Genomic DNA, 16,869 nt, shown 5'->3' with positions numbered 1-16,869 from the left:
CGTCTGAATTCTCTCATCGATCCAACTTCATCTCCCTAGATCTAACTTCAAACCTCAAATTGTTGAATGATTGCCAGAAATTTCAGTCAAGTAGAGGAAGTTCTTCTGGACAATATATACTTATCTTTGGGTTTAGACTGAAACTTTTAGCGAGTTGACTCACATATTGTTCTTCCCCAAAATAATTTTAGAAGCATCAATCTCATCAATCTCATAGAATGTAAAGAACATTACTTGATTAATTTAATTATGGTGGTGGTTTACATCAATTAATTCATTGTGGACATTTTGCAATTAAAACTAAAAAACAAAGTTCAGATCCAAATATTAGTTTGTTTGCTTTCGTGATTTTACAACTTGTAGGTGACGATGAGTGGATTTCATCCAATTCTCCATTAATCAATTACATTGTTTCAGTCACTTGTTCTCAGTTCTGCATTATTGTTCTCTCTGCTGGCCAATAATATTCAGTTTTTACTTTTCCTCCAGAAGTGGAAGAGAAAAGAAAGGAGCAGGCGGAGAAGGATGATCGGAGATGGATGATCGGAGATGGTCGGAGGAGAACCAAGAGAACACCGGTGGCAGTCTGCGGAAGAAAACGGGAAGAGGAATGGTAGCCGACTGCATTGTTTAGGAGAGATATTTCTTATATTTGGGGAAGATTAGGTTTAGGCATCCTCATCCACAACCACGTTTACTAAGTGGTACAGCTGTCTTATTTTAAGTGGTTATGGCATACCACATCATATTGTGATGTGGTATGCCGGGCATACAATATAATTTCTCTTATGGGACTCAACTAATCCTCTTTGGGATCCAGAACTCAAACCCTAAACAGAAAAATGGGTTTGCAGCTATGTGAGTCTCTCAAGGATGCTATCACCGTCGTCTACTCCGTTCTATCTCCGGCGACCATTTTTCATATCTGAGCTATTTGGATCATCTAATAACCACGCCAGTCCCAGGTATAATTTCTATTTGATTTTTTCGATTTACTTTTTCCAATTTTCTTCTATGAAATCTCCAATTTGTTTGCTCAGATGATAAATAGATTTGAAATTGACTTCATTTTGGGGGAAAACAATCGTTTACTTATTGATATTGATGCTTCTTTTTTGTCTAATTAACCAAACCCTAAATGATCAGTGATATGGAAGAGCAACTTCCTCAGGACCTTATCACCGAAATTCTGCAATTATTGCCGGCAAAGACTCTTCTGCGTTTCAGATGCATATCTAAATCATTATGCGGCATCATTGATAGCCCCGACTTCATCAAGTCACATCTCGCTGTAACTTCCAAAAACAGAACTCACGGGCAGGATTATCGCCCGTTCAATCCCGTCCCGATTCATGTTCTTGACATGGATGAACCCTTCCCTCCAGAGCTCCATGAAGGGAACGGAGTTGATATAACTTATCTTGCTCGATTACCAGACGTGTTTGCTCAATGCAATGGTTTGGTCCTGTTTTTTGAAGGTCATTTAGAGCTTGTTGTATGGAATCCATCCACCCGGAAGTGCAGGAAACTTCCTGATCTTCCATCTAGGATAGAAGCTTGGGGTTTTGGTTATGACTCTTCCATAGATGATTATAAGGTTCTCGTAATTCTATCAGATGGGATTTGGATATTGGGGTTTAGATCAAGTCATTGGAGAAGGATTGAATGCCCCGATGATTTCTGCTATCATAGAAAGCTTTGCAGGATTTGTTTTGTGGATGGTGCTTTTCATTACTTAAGCGTTTCGAATGAAATGTTTGTTTTTGATTTGGCGAAAGAGACATTCTCCAAAGTATCTCTTCCCGTTTTGGCTTTGGAGAAAGAGACTGGTTTTGGTTTTGGCCTAATGGGAGAGAAAGAGTGTCTTGATTTGCAGGTTGTTGAAGGATGTCTTTGTTTCAGCCTTTTTCGTCCGAATCAGTATTGGGAGTTATATGCTAGGAAGAGGAAGAATGATGGTGGTGAGTTGTGTTGGACTAAATTGTTCTGTATCAGATATGAACAACTTCCTGGCATTTCGTTTCGGGAATTTTTCATTTGGGGAAATGAGTTAATTTTGGGATTTCCAAAGAATGGAGATAAAATCTATGTTTTGTATGATCAATGCGCCCTGTATTCATATGATTTTAAAGAGAACAATATGAAGATGATTTTAGCCGGAGATAAACATACTCAGAAGGTGTTCCCTTGTATTGATAGTTTGGTTTGAGTGAAGAAGAAAACGAGAAATAAAAAGAAGAAACCAGCTCTGGATCAAGTATAGGAATTTTTATGTTTGCTTTGAAAGTTGCAGGCTTGCTTAGTTTGTTCAGTTTTGCTTTCAAATCCAACATTTGCTTGAGTTTTGTTCTAATTAATCTAGAATTATATTTTTGTTTCAAATTGTTTCTTGGCATAATTTGTGTTGTAATTCAAATTTGATGGACCCTCCGTGCAGGACGGAGACAGAGAGGGGCCTGGCCCCTGAATGTCCGGCCGTGAAAACTATTCCTATTATGGATGGTTTTGATTTCTTATTTCTAAGAAATCTAATTAAGTTTGAATTTAATTAAATCTAATTTGATTAATATATGATAGACGATAAATTTCTTTATGTTTTTCAGAACGATTGAATTTTATCTTTTTAGTCTAAATTTAGCTTAATTTTTAGAAATTTTAAAGTGTTTTATAAAAATATGTGGGTTCAATTAAGCAATTTTTTTTACACATACATATACAAAATTGTCTTCCCAGACGGACCAATTTTGTATTCTCCATCCATGGCATCCCCTTATCGGTCTAAGGTCAAGTTGAAAAGGGACATGCAGAGACCTGGTAGTGTGGTGAAGAAACAAATATTATTTTGAGGTCAAGTTGAAAAGGGACATGCAGAGACCTGGTAGTGTGGTGAAGAAACAAATATTGTTTTGGAGTGTTCATGGATCGATCCAATCCATAGATACTTCATAAGGTTGGATTGGATTGGTTTTGGTTTGGATTGGTTATTAACGAACAATTCAAGAATCAATTTTATCTAAACTTAGTTTATAGTTAGATTAAATAATCCTATATGTTATATCCAATTTTTTCAATAATATCATTTAGAGAAACAAGGAAAAGAAAACGTGAAAAAAAGGAATAGTGGACGTAAAAATGGAAAAAAATGTGACTAACGGAAAAACATGGGCAACGAAAAAAAACATGAAAAAAAATGAATCAGGCAGAAAACTGACAAGCGAAAAAATGGGAAACATAAAATGGAAAAAATACGGTGTTCTAAACTCTAGTATAATATAATTTTTACTTGTACGTGTTTGATATAATTACACTAGTATTTTATTTTTCATAAATGATCATAATAATAATACAAAAGGTTGATTTCAGTTTATTATAACCAATATATTTTCTTTTGTTTTTAAATTTAGATGGCTTTAATATTTATTGAGTATTTATTTTTTTTATACTAAATTTTAAATTTTAAAGGTATTTCAAAATTGAACAATAATTAGTTAATTCAAATGGAAAGTTCAATTTTAATTTACATGTGAAATAAGATAATTGTTGTGTCAAACTTGATGAAAGCAACAAATTCTTAAAAAATTATGAGTTTTATGGACATAATGATTAAATTTATAAACTGAAATAGTTGACCAACATTGTAGATTACACAAATCTTTCACAAGTGCTTTTATTTGCATTTGTTATTTACATTTTTCCCATTTTGTCTGCTTTTTACGTTTTTCACTTTTTTTTCTTTTTTTCAGTTTTTTACGTTTTTTTATTTTTCACAAACTATTTATTGAGTCATTTCTCTAGCCATCAAAATCTTACCATTTTCTTTAAGGTTTAGTTTGGATTGGTTTGGTTATAACCAATCCAATAGAATAAATAAATTAGTAAATTACCCATTTTTAGGGTGGATTGGTTTAAACCATTAGATTGGTTAGTTTTTTTGAACACCCTTAATGTGAAGGGTCATTTTAGCCTTAATCAATATTTTGAGTGTCAACTCAAACTTTAAAGTTGGTGTAAAAGATTATGTGTTAAATCAACCTTAAATTATAATATATTTTCGATACCCAATGTTTATCAAGTTCATATTTTTTATATCTAAAATTTATTTTTATACTTTAAAAAGTGTTAGAAATCTATTGTTAAATTCATTTAAATTAGTAAATTATATAAGGGTCAATAGCGACTGTCGTTGCGATTGATGTTACTTACAAAAATGGCTATTGACCAATCATATTATAAATATGATTAAATATTTTATCACGACGCATCTTTTAAATGCACGTGAACAACTGACATTTAATTACGACGTTTGTTTTGATGCGTCGCAAATGCTAAATTTATTGACCATTAGTGACGCACATTACATTAGCCATCGCTACAGAGGCATCACTAATCACCATTAGCGACGACGTTACGTAAGCCATCGTGACTGGTTATCCCAATGGGTCAGTCTGGTCTCGCCGGGGGAGTCAGTTTGCTTCCCGAGAAGGCTGAATCCTTTGGGGACCTCTCCCTAGAGTCGTGGTCATCAGTCTATTTCCTTCGGGGTCGGGGTGTGAGGCCACCGGTCCCCTTGTTCGGGGCCGATGATGCCATAGTTTGAGAAGATGACTTATCAATTCCTGTGTCCTTTTCTTATCATACCAAAAGCGTCGGTGTATGCATACACCGTTCTATCTTTCAACATCAGTAAAACTCCCCCATACCATTCTTATCACCGCATTATCCTGAAACACACTACACCCATTTTTAATATCTGGTAATATAAAATAAATTAAAAATATATCTCTGGCTTCAAAACTAAATTCTTATATTTTCTCTATACAGCTTTTCAGCTTTTTCATTTCTATTAGTAGCACATAACAATTATATAAAGTTTAATCCAATCCACAGCAAACACACTAATTAGCAGATGTAGCAGTAACGTAGTCAATCAAATATTTAAACTCATTGATCCCTGATCCAATTGTCAATCTGGTTTGATTTCTGTCCGGTTTTTATAACATTGTTTTTTATCCCATGATCCCATGATCACTGATTATTTTATTTTGAACTAAAGATCAATGAAATATGTAGTAATTAAAAAATAATCAAATTTGGTTACGAGTTTTGAAACCAAATTTAAGGAAGTTCAAACTCAGTTCGTCAATGTTTCGAATCGAGTTTTGACCAAACTAAGTTTTAATGGTTTGTGAACTACCACGACTCATTAACAGTGACGAATACATGATTATTCGGTTGGGGGCCGATTTTACACGTGCGTTCGGGAATTTTTTTTTGCTAAATCGAACTTGCTTAATTTTTTTTTTATATATGCGTGTTATAATTTGAATGGTCAAGAACCAATTTTAAGTATTAATGTACAATTTCTCAAAATTAAGCTAGATTTCGTTTAAAAGTCCTAACATGTAAAAAAAAAAAATTGGATTTAGGGATGACTGAACATGTAAAAAAATTATAAAAAAATTGATTTCAGATGGCCTACCAGGCCAAAAATTAATAATTTGAATTTAAAAAACCTAAGAGACAAAAAAAAATTAGAAATTTGGATTTATGGAGACCTAGAAAGGCCTAACAAGCCACAAAAATTAGAAATTTGGATTTATAGAGGCCTAACAGGCTAAAAAAATTAGAAATTTGGATTTAGGGAGTACCTAATGTTAGACTAGAGGGACTCATTACTTTATGGAAAAATTAATTTCATTCGAGGATACATATGATACAAAAAGGTTAAAGACTTCACCTTTTTTTTTTCTACACAACATACACTAAATATTAAGTATTTCTATATATATATATATATATATATATATAGAGGAGAGATCAGGTGTGACACATCTCTTATGGTGTGACAAGCATTATTGTGTGACAAGGACCAATTTTGTAATTAACCAAAAGGAAGTAGCAAATTTGTAAATAAAAGGAAAGAGAAAATTGTTTTATTTTTTTTCTTTAAAATGCATTTTTCCGAATTTTTCAACCTCGTTTTTCAAAAAAAATTTATACCATTGGACTTGTCTTAATTAAATGGTCATTTTAAGATCCATGAAGCTCAAGTAAAAAAAATTCTGGTGAACGGAATCCGGGTGGGCGTTTTTCGGCAAGAAACAAAGTGTCCAGAAAATTCTCAAAAAATTCCAGAACATGTAAAACATTATTCTAAGAAACTTTAATTCTTGGGTCGAAGCGAGATTTCTTACGGTTTAGTCCCAATAAAACTTTTTCCTTAATTTTATCCATTTTACATGGTTCAACAATTTGTTGAGTAAAAACTGTAAGGAATCTCGCTTTGAGCCAAGAATTAAAGTTTCTTAAAATAATGTTTTACATGATTTGAAATTTTTTGATAATTTTCTGGATACGTTTTTTTGTCCTACTTATGTTGTTCTAAATGAATATACCATTTGTTCCAACATAATACTTATATTGTTCCAACAGAAAATTGTTTTATTTCTTTTCTTTAAAATACATTTTTCTGACATTTCTAACCTCGTTTTTCGAAAATTTTTATACTATTAGACTCGTCTAAATTAGACAGTCATTTTAAGATCCCTGAAGCTCAAGTAAAAAAAATTCCGGTGAATTGAATCCGAGTGGGCGTTTTCTGGCAAGAAAAAAGTGCCCAAAAAATTCTAAAAAAATTCCAAAAAATGTAAAACATTATTCTAAGAAACTTTAATTCTTGGATCAAAGTGGGATTTCTTACGGTTTACTCCCAATAAAACTTGTTCCTTAATTTTATCCTACATGCTTCAATAATTTATTGGGTCAAAACTGTAAGAAATTTCGCTTTGAGCCAAGAATTAAAGTTTCTTAAAATGATGTTTTACATGTTTTCGAATTTTTTGATAATTTTCTGAATACGTTTTTGTCCTACTTACATTGTTCCAAATCAGTGTACCATTTGTTCCAAATCAGTGTACCATTTGTTCCAACATAATACTTGCATTGTTCCAACAGAAAAATGTTTTATTTCTTTTCTTTAAAATACATTTTCCCGACATTTCTAACCTTTTTTTTCGAAAATTTTTATACTATTAGACTCGTCTAAATTAGACGGTCATTTTAAGATCCCTGAAGCTCAAGTAAAAAAAATTCCGGTGAACGGAATCCGGATGGGCGTTTTCTGGCGAGAAACAAAGTGCCCAGAAAATTCTCAAAAAATTCTAGAAAAAGTAAAACATTATTCTAAGAAACTTTAATTCTTGGGTCAAAGCGGGATTTCTTACGGTATAGTCCCAACAAATTGTTGAAGCATGTAAAATGGATAAAATTAAGGAAAACGTTTTATTGGGAGTAAACCGTAAGAAATCCTGTTCGACCCAAGAATTAAACTTTCTTAGAATAATGTTTTACATTTTCTGGAATTTTTTGAGAATTTTCTGGGCACTTTTTTTCTCGCCGGAAAACGTCCACCCGGATTCCGTTCACCGAAATTTTTTTTACTTGAGCTTCAGGGATCTTAAAATGACCGTCTAATTTAGACGAGTCTAATAGTATAAAAATTTTCGAAAAACGATGTTAGAGATGTCGGGAAAATGTATTTTAAAGAAAAGAAATAAATTTTTTTTTCTATCATCTCTTTTATTTTATTTACCAATTTGCCACCTTGTCCTTTTTAATTATCATCAAAACTATGTAGTTTTGTTATGTCACACAATAAGCTTCTTCTCACAACTTAAGCCCTTATCATGCTGGATCTCACCCCTATATATATATATATATATATATAGAACTTGTACCATACCAATGGCACAATTTATTTCCTTGATAAAAACTAAACTCATACTTTAACATTTTGAACATACAAATAAAAAAACAATCCCCATATAATGACTTTGACAACCCATACCAAGACTTTGACACCATCACATGTCTTTCTTTATTTAATTTTTATTTATTATTTTTTATATCAAAATTAAGTTAATTAATTTTTTTTAACATGCTCCCTTAAACTTAATTTTCCACGACTCCCAGTTGAGCTCTCAAATGATTGAACACATCATACTTTAGCGGCTTCGTGAAAATGTCTGCAATTTGATCTTGTGTTTTTACGTACTTTAATGTCACCTCCTTTTGCTCAATGCACTCCCGAATAAAATGATACCTCGTGTCGATGTGTTTACTCCGGTCATGAAGCACTGGATTTTTAGCTAATGCCAATGCAGACTTGTTATCAACCAAAATCTCCGTCGAATCTCGTTCTTCCATCTGAAATTCTTTTAACAATCTTCGGAGCCATATTGCATGACAGACACATGATGTTGCAGCAACATATTCAGCTTCGCATGTAGATAACGTCACGATCGGTTGCTTCTTTGAATTCCATGTGAATGCTGTGTCACCCAGAAAAAATACAAATCTAGTTGTACTTTTTCGGTCATCTTTGTCACCGGCCTAGTCACTATCACTGTACCCAACTAATTTGAAATCATCAGATTTTGAATAAAGTAAACCCAAATTAGTTGTACCTTTCACATAACGGAGAATTTTTTTGGTTGCGTTCCAATGTGACACCGTTGGGGCTTCCATGTATCGACTTACTAAGCCGATTGCATAAAGAATATCCGGTCTCGTACACGTCAAATATCTAAGACTTCCGACCAATCTTCGGAATAATGTCGGGTTGACTCTGTCTCTGATAGGGGCATTTTGTCCCTATCTTTTAGTGTGAATTACGGTTTAATTATGGACTAAATAAGTAAGTTTAGATACAAAAATAATGTGTTTTCAATAAAATAACAAAATGAAAATGAATTTTATGCTTTTGATTGATTTCCCTTGTTTTTAGTTAATTCCAGAAAAATAAACGTCAAGCTAACTCGGTCGTCGAGAATTGTATTTCGCAGGTACAAGCAAAGGAGTAAAATCCACCATCCACGCGGGGCGTCTTTATCAATACGCGAGGCGTACAGGAGAAATTCTTCAATATAAGTTTCAGAAGCTCAGTTACGCGGGGCGTGTTCCAAGCCACGCGAGGCGCCAAAGTCATGATTCGAGCAATTAAACTTCAAAGGCTCAACCACGCGGGGCGTACTCCAACCTACGCGGGGCATGGCTATGACAAACAGTCTGAATTTGATCAACACGCAGACAATTATCAATGGAATGGGCAAATACGCGGGGCGTCTGCCTGTCCACGCGAGGCGTGTTCATGACATCAGGCCTGAATCTGATCCACACACAGTCAATTATCAACGGAATGGGCAAACACGTGGGGCGTACTCCTGGCCACGCGGGGGGTGGTCCAAATAACAAGACTGAACCTGATCCATATGCCAGAAATTGTCAACGGAATGGGCACCCACACGGGGCGCCTGCCTGTCCACGTGGGGCGTGTCCTAGGGAAATGCAGAAATAATATAACTTGTGTATTTACAATTTTACCCCCGAGTTTGATGTATAAGTAAGAGTGATTAGCACTCATTTGATTCATTCAATTTTCCATGTATTAGATTTCCTCATACCTTGAGAGCTTGTATAATCCTCTCGTTACTCCGCCAAAGTTCCGCTCCATCCGCATTCACCAAGCTCAAGAGTTCCACCTCCAAGTCCTAAGAGATGACTTTGAGTCCAGTTAGCTAGTCTTAAGGGCCGATTCTTCTTCCCTTTCTACTTGTTAATTAGCATGTACTCTTTCTATGTACTAGGCTTGGTTGTATCCCGTATTTTCATATTCCATCTTTATAATACATGATTTACGATTCCGTTTTCACTATACGTGTTAATGTTTATTGCTTGCTTTGATACTTATAATTGATTATTGAGTAGGTCGTTTACGAGCTCTGAAATCTATTAGGAATCACATAGGTGTTGCCTCACCGGAGTTGACAAATCGGAAACCGTAGGAATTGACGAGCCACGGAACTTACGGGCCCTAGTTTCTGATCCTAAGAATTAGAGTCGCCTTAAAAGGGAATCACGACTCTAGAACCTCACTAAGTTGTTCGGTCTATAAATAGTCGTCTTTGCAAGAGTAAACTATTAATCGTATATATTTCGTATCGTTTATCATAGGTTATAACTTATCATCACCCGTATCACTCTAAGAGGACTCGAAACACATGAGAATTGTCTCACCCGTAGTTTAGGAGTAGTTTATAGTTATTACCCAACCAACTAAAAGTATTCACCGCTTAGATCACGTGTAAAACCGAGTAGTTTAATACTTGTAGATATAAATCCCATGGATTCGATACTCGGTCTTAACCAGATTATTTCTTGATACGACGGGGTACACTTGCCCCTACGTAGTATCATCTAGTAGAGTCAAAGCATTTAGAAAGATCACATCCATAGCCCTAGCACACACTTATCATTACATTTTACCACTCTACCGGATACTCATCAAGTTTTTGGCGCAGTTGCCGGTGATTTATAATTTCTTGCAATATTAGACAAAAACGTTTTATTGTTAGTCTAAGCATTCTTTTTGTATAAATTGTTTCTATCGACTTTTATTAACAACATTCTTCGTGTACTTAAATTTTCTTTATCTATTTCTTTAGTTTATGTACACCCGATCTCGGAGTGGTACTCTCGTTCCTATTGATAGGGGTATGCAAAAAAACCGGTAACCGATTACCGAACCGATAACCGAACCGAAAAGTTATTTTGGTTCGGTTATTTTAACATTCTGGTTCGGTTCGGTTGTAGTTTTGATTTTATTTGGTTATCGGTTATCGGTTCGGTTAGTAAAAAAAATTATTGGTATAACCGATAATCGAACCGAACTAATATAAATATAAAAACTATAATTTATCTTTATAAATATATAAACTTACAAAAAAAATTAAAGCCCAACCCAACCAAGAATAAAACCCTGATAACATAAAAAAAACAATGGCCCATTATCTTACCTCATTCAACCATTTACGATTTTGAGACCTAATTTTTCAGCATATATATATAGCAGCCACAACATAATTCCTCTCCTAAAACATAACATTTTGACTTCAGTACATGATTTTTATGTTTTTTGGTTGTTTGGTCACTTCAGTGGCTTTTGATTTTTTATAAAAATATAGAAGAGAGTTTTTTGGTTATTCGGTTGGTAACCGAACCGAACCAAAAAATTTCGGTTTGGTAAATTTCACTTACTACTCTTATTTGGTTCGGTTCGGTTATCAAAACAAGTGATAATTCGGTTCGGTTAACCGATAGTTCGGTTCGGTTAGTAACCGAACCGAACCGATGCTCACCCCTACCTATTGATCTTGAAATTGAACATACTCTTTGTAGGATTCGGAGAGAAAAGATGGCCAACCTCAACAATGAAGCTAACCAACCCGAGGCAAACCAAAGACCGCCCGTCCAACCCGTGAACAACATCCGCAATGGAGGGGGCAATGACACAAGAATGATGATGGAGATCCTTGCTCCCTATAGGCCCCAAAATCGCAACAGAATCGTCGCTCCCACCATCCCGACCAACACATATGAGATAAAGACTAGCATGATCCAATTGATCCAACAACTTGGTCAATTTGGGGGAGAACTTCATGAGAACCCTAACGAACATCTTGATAAATTTCTTATGTGTGCCGATACTTCTCGGCAAAATGGTTTTTCGGTTGAAGCCGTACGTCTAAAGCTGTTTCCTTTCTCTTTGACAGGTCAAGCGTTGGAATGGTTGCACTCGTTGGAGGCAGGATCAATTACATCGTGGGAGGAGCTTGAGAAGGAGTTCCTTTCCTACTACTTCCCGCCGTCCAAAACGGTTAAGTTGAGAAATGATATCACTTCCTTTAGGCAACTTGAATACGAGGCCCTTCACTCAGCTTGGGCTAGGTTCCGAAAGTTGCTCCGAAATTTCCCACATCATGACATCCCCAAGCACGATCTTGTAAGTACCTTCTATCATGGTTTAACTCCCACTAATCGTGCGACTGTGGATTCTGCCGCAGGTGGGGATTTGTTTAGGAAATCGGCAAGCGATGCTTATGAACTTATCCATGAGTTAGCTAGAAAAAGCGTTCAATGGCAAGAAGATCGGCTTGCCAGACCCTCGCGACATCAAACATTTGCCATGGAAGACGAGGCTCCCAAAATCTCCATGGTTGAGATGATTAAAAAGCTAGACGCCTTAATGGCATAAATGAGCCTAAAAAATACAGCACAGGTCCTGATGTGCTCGCATTGCGGTGGTGACCACCATGGTCAAGATTGCCAAGCTGGAAGCCCTTTTGCCGGCGATACCGAGAGCGTAAGTTATGTAGGGGGGCAACCAAGGTACAATTCTAATTATAACTCCTATCATAACCCGAATGCTTATCACCACCGTAATAATAATAACAACGGATGGAGGCCTCAACACCAACACCCAAATTTGTCTTATGGCAACAATCAGAATGTGTTGAAGCCCCCATTCGGATTTCATAATGAATACAAGGAGCAAGGTTTGGGGCAATCCCCCAATGCCCAAGGAGGACAAACTTCTCAACCTCCTAGCAACACGCAAGACTCTACGGTAATTAATCTCCTCAAGGAAATATCTTCCTGTCTTGCTGACAATGAGGCTTTTTGTAGGGATTTGGGGCATCAAGTAGCCCAATTGAATCGCCACCAACAAGAGAGACAACACGGGTCTCTCCCAACTAACACCAAACAAAACCCGAGGCTCAAGAATCGGGAGACCGCGCAAGCAATTACACTCCGTAGTGGTAAGGGTTTGGAGCCACCGGTTCCAAAGGTGATTCCAACCGCTCCAAAGGTAAGTAACGAACCGGAAGTGGTGAGCAACCCCGGTTCGGATCCAAAACCCATGACTTCCTCGGATAATAATAAAGATGTTAGTGATCCAATTGGGACTTACGTACCGAAGCTCCCTTTTCCACAACGACTTAAAAAGGAAAAATTGGATCACCAATATGGCAAATTTTTGGAAATTTTTAAGAAGCTTCACATTAAAATCCCGTTTGCGGAAGCATTGGAACAAATGCCCACCTACGCAAAGTTTCTTAAAGAAATCCTCACCAAAAAGATGAAGTTAGAACAAAATGAAACGGTAGCACTAACGGAGGAATGCTCCGCGATTATAATGAATAAACTCCCGCCTAAACTCAAAGATTTAGGAAGCTTTTCAATCCCATGCACAATTGGTAATGTTGAGTTTAGTAGAGCTTTATGTGATTTAGGTGCTAGTATCAATCTAATGCCTTTGTCTGTTTTTAGGAAGCTCGGCTTAGGAGAGCCAAAGCCTACCAACATGACGCTTCAATTGGCCGATAGATCAGTTGCTCGGCCGAAAGGAGTTGTGGAGGATGTTTTAGTGAAAGTGGACAATTTCATTTTCCCCGCCGATTTTGTAGTGCTCGACATGGCGGAAGACGATTCGGTACCAATCCTCCTAGGAAGACCATTTCTTGCAACGGGTAGGACTCTCATCGACGTCCACGAGGGTAAGCTTATACTACGGTTGCAAGACGAAGAGGTAGTATTTAACGTATACAACTCCATGAAATTCCCTTCTCATACCATGGAGGATTGTCATTTTTTAAATTCTATGGACTCTATTGATTTGTTTGTCAAGAATTTGTGTGATAGGCCTTCCATGGAAACCTCTTCGGATACAAATGATAATGAGCACTTGGATGAGGAGCCATTGAACAAACCGTTTGAATACTCCTCCGAGATAGAACAATGTTTATTGGCAAGGAGGCGGTTCGAGGGTTTGGACCGGGATAGCAAAGCAAAGCCAAAGTCGTCCCTCGAAGAGCCTCCAACTTTGGAACTTAAACCCTTGCCTCCTAATTTGAAATATGTGTTTTTACAACCTCCTAGTTTCTTACCCGTTGTCATATCTTCTCTTTTGACAGAGGAAATGGAGGAAGCATTGATTGCGGTGTTACAAAAACACAAAGGCGCATTTGGATGGACCATTCACGACATCAAAGGGATTAGCCCCACCATTTGCACACACCGCATCTTTATGGAGGACGAAGTCAAACCCTCCGTGCAACCGCAACGACGACTTAACCCGAACATGAAAGAGGTAGTAAAAACCGAGGTAATCAAACTCCTCGATGCAGGTATCATCTTTCCTATCTCTGATAGTCAATGGGTTAGTCCGGTCCAATGCGTTCCCAAAAAAGGGGGCACTACGGTAACGGAAAATGATCAAGGGGAATTAATTCCCACAAGAAAAGTAACGAGGTGGCGAGTATGCATCGATTATAGGAAACTTAACGAAGCCACCCGAAAGGATCATTTTCCCTTTCCGTTCATTGACCAAATGTTGGAGAGAATGGCGGGACACAAATTCTTTTGTACCCTCGACGGTCTATCCGGCTATATGCAAATCCCCATTGATCCTTCGGATCAAGAAAAAACAACATTCACTTGTCCTTATGGGACGTTTGCATATAGGCAGATGCCGTTTGGGCTTTGTAATGCCCCCGCCACATTTCAGCGTTGCATGACGGCTATATTCTCCGAAATGATTGAGGACTTCATGGAAGTCTTCATGGACGATTTTTCAGTTTTTGGGTCGTCTTTTGAAATTTGTTTAAACAATCTTGATAAGGTCCTTCAACGATGCAAGGACACTAATCTCGCTCTTAGTTGGGAAAAGTGTCAATTTATGGTACAAAATTGTATAGTGTTAGGACACAAAGTGTCCGGGGAGGGAATCGCGGTCGATCTGGCCAAGATTGAGGTAATTGAGAAATTGCCTCCACCAATCAATGTAAAAAGGATCCGGAGTTTCTTGGGTCATGCGGGTTTCTATAGGCGATTCATTAAGGATTTCTCTAAAATAGCAACCCCTTTCACCCAACTCCTCTTAAAGGATGCGGATTTTAGTTTTTCTTCCGAATGTTTAATCGCATTTAATACGCTTAAAGAAAAACTAATTAACGCGCCCATCATGGTGAAACCCGATTGGGATCTCCCCTTTGAACTAATGTGCGATGCTAGTGATTTGGCAGTAGGTGCTTGTTTGGGCCAACGGGTGGATAAACTTTTCCGCCCAATTTTCTATGCGAGCAAAACTCTCAACGAGGCCCAACAAAACTATTCCATCACGGAGAAAGAGATGCTTGCGGTAGTTTTTTCTTTCGATAAATTTAGATCCTATCTTGTGTTATCAAAAATTATCGTATACACTGACCACGCAGCTCTTAAGTACTTAATGACCAAGCAAGATGCCAAACCTCGGTTGATACGATGGATTCTCCTCCTACAAGAATTCGACATTGAAATCAAAGATAAAAAAGGAGTGGAGAATGTCGTGGCCGACCATCTTTCCCATTTGCAAAGTGAGCAAGCCGAATCTCTGGAACATGTGGAGATCAAAGAGACCTTTCCCAACGAGACACTTTATGCGGTAACACCTCTACCTTGGTATGCCGACATGGCAAACTATAAGGCTGGTAATATTCTTCCTCCGCACCTTACCTACGAGCAACATAAGAAGTTCTTTCACGATGCTAAGAATTATTTACGGGAAGAACCCTTTTTGTTTAAATCTTGTGCTGGTGCATACCGGAGGAGGAGGTAAATCATGTGTTACAAATGTGTCACACCCAAAAGCCGGGAGGCCATTTCGGCCCAAGCCGAACTATGGCAAAAGTTTTGCAATGCGGATTTTATTGGCTGTTAAGCCCAAAATATACCTAAAATATCATTAATATTTACATCAGTTTTGCTATGAATTCATACTATTTATACCTGTTTAGAATACTTTTACTTTCGAATATGTTTCTTTCTTGTAAGGTACCTAAATATTTGATAAAATCCAAATAGGAACAAAAAGAGGTAAAAAACGAAGGAAAAACCCTAACTTAAGAGCCAAAAGACAAAGAAATCAGCACACCAATACAAGGAAGACGAGAACGAAGTTAGAAACGGGAGAAAAATTCCGATTCTCGATCGCGACACGCGTCGCCAGCTTCTTCCCTTGACATTTTCGAAGACCAAATATTTGCTCCCTCATTCTCGGTAAGATCAGCAGTCTTTGCAGCACAACAAACACATGTTTAAAATCCAAGAAACGTGTTCGTTCGGGTGGATAGAAACGTCTCTTCGCAACGGATACGACCCTTCACAACGAACACGACACTTCAATCACGACTCTTCAACATTTATAAATAAAGAGTTAATGGAGAGTTGGTGAGATAGAAAATAATGAGAGAGTTAGATTTTAAGATTAGTGCATGAGTTATGCAGAAACTCTGACTCAGAAATGAGTCAGAGATTAGAAGTTCGATTCTGTAAAAAGCAATATGATGTACACACATTGTTTATTAAATAATTACAAACACAGTAGCGTTTAGATTTGTTCATATTAGTTTACATTTTGGTAGTAACTGACCGTATCTCTATTATGAAGTTATAGCGAGAAGATTTAGTAGAGGATCCGCCCCTGAGTCTGACAAACTCTAAAGAAACCCAAGGAAAGGATTGACAACCCGTTCACTTGCAAGTCGTCGAAAGTTTCCATGCTTCTTGTTCTCTATAAACTTGTATCAAATTCATATTTCATCTAATAAAGTTCATTCTATTCGATAGATTTTTATGTAGCACTTTGGTAAATGATCCGAAGTGAGTTCTGGTATTTTCATTAAAACGTAGTTAAATTTAAAATCTTTACAAGGAAACTTTGTTGAACACTTAGGCAAATTGATATCATCAGTAGAGTATCAATTTGGTTAAGGTAGCAGTCTAACCCGACCGTAGGAGGATTGACTGCAGTTCAAAGCCCTAAAATTAGAGAAATCGACGTTTATTTCATTGTTATAATTTATACAAAGTTTAAAGTTGTTTTCTTTGCTTAATTCAAACGAATACATTTGTTTACTTTTCTAAAAGAACTAAACGTTTCTGTTTTGTAAATTTATCCTTAAATCAGAAGTGATTTCTAACATTTGTTATACT

At 36.7% G+C, this 16,869-nt stretch overlaps 1 protein-coding gene across 1 annotated transcript; it reads left to right on the top strand.

Moving 5' to 3' along the window:
• Nucleotides 1-2,593, top strand: LOC136206905 (F-box protein CPR1-like). The gene is made up of 3 exons (XM_065998113.1): nt 1-220; nt 490-965; nt 1,147-2,593. The coding sequence occupies exons 2-3, from the start codon at nt 874-876 to the stop codon at nt 2,207-2,209; spliced, it is 1,155 nt and encodes a 384-aa protein (XP_065854185.1). The 5' UTR covers nt 1-220; nt 490-873; the 3' UTR covers nt 2,210-2,593.
• Nucleotides 2,594-16,869: the final 14,276 nt, after the last annotated feature.

This window comes from Euphorbia lathyris, chromosome 9, assembly GCF_963576675.1.
Source record: "Euphorbia lathyris chromosome 9, ddEupLath1.1, whole genome shotgun sequence".
In the NCBI taxonomy this organism is placed as follows: domain Eukaryota; kingdom Viridiplantae; phylum Streptophyta; class Magnoliopsida; order Malpighiales; family Euphorbiaceae; genus Euphorbia; species Euphorbia lathyris.
Note: the sequence above shows the minus strand (reverse complement) of the source record. Positions and strands in the feature narration are given on the sequence as shown.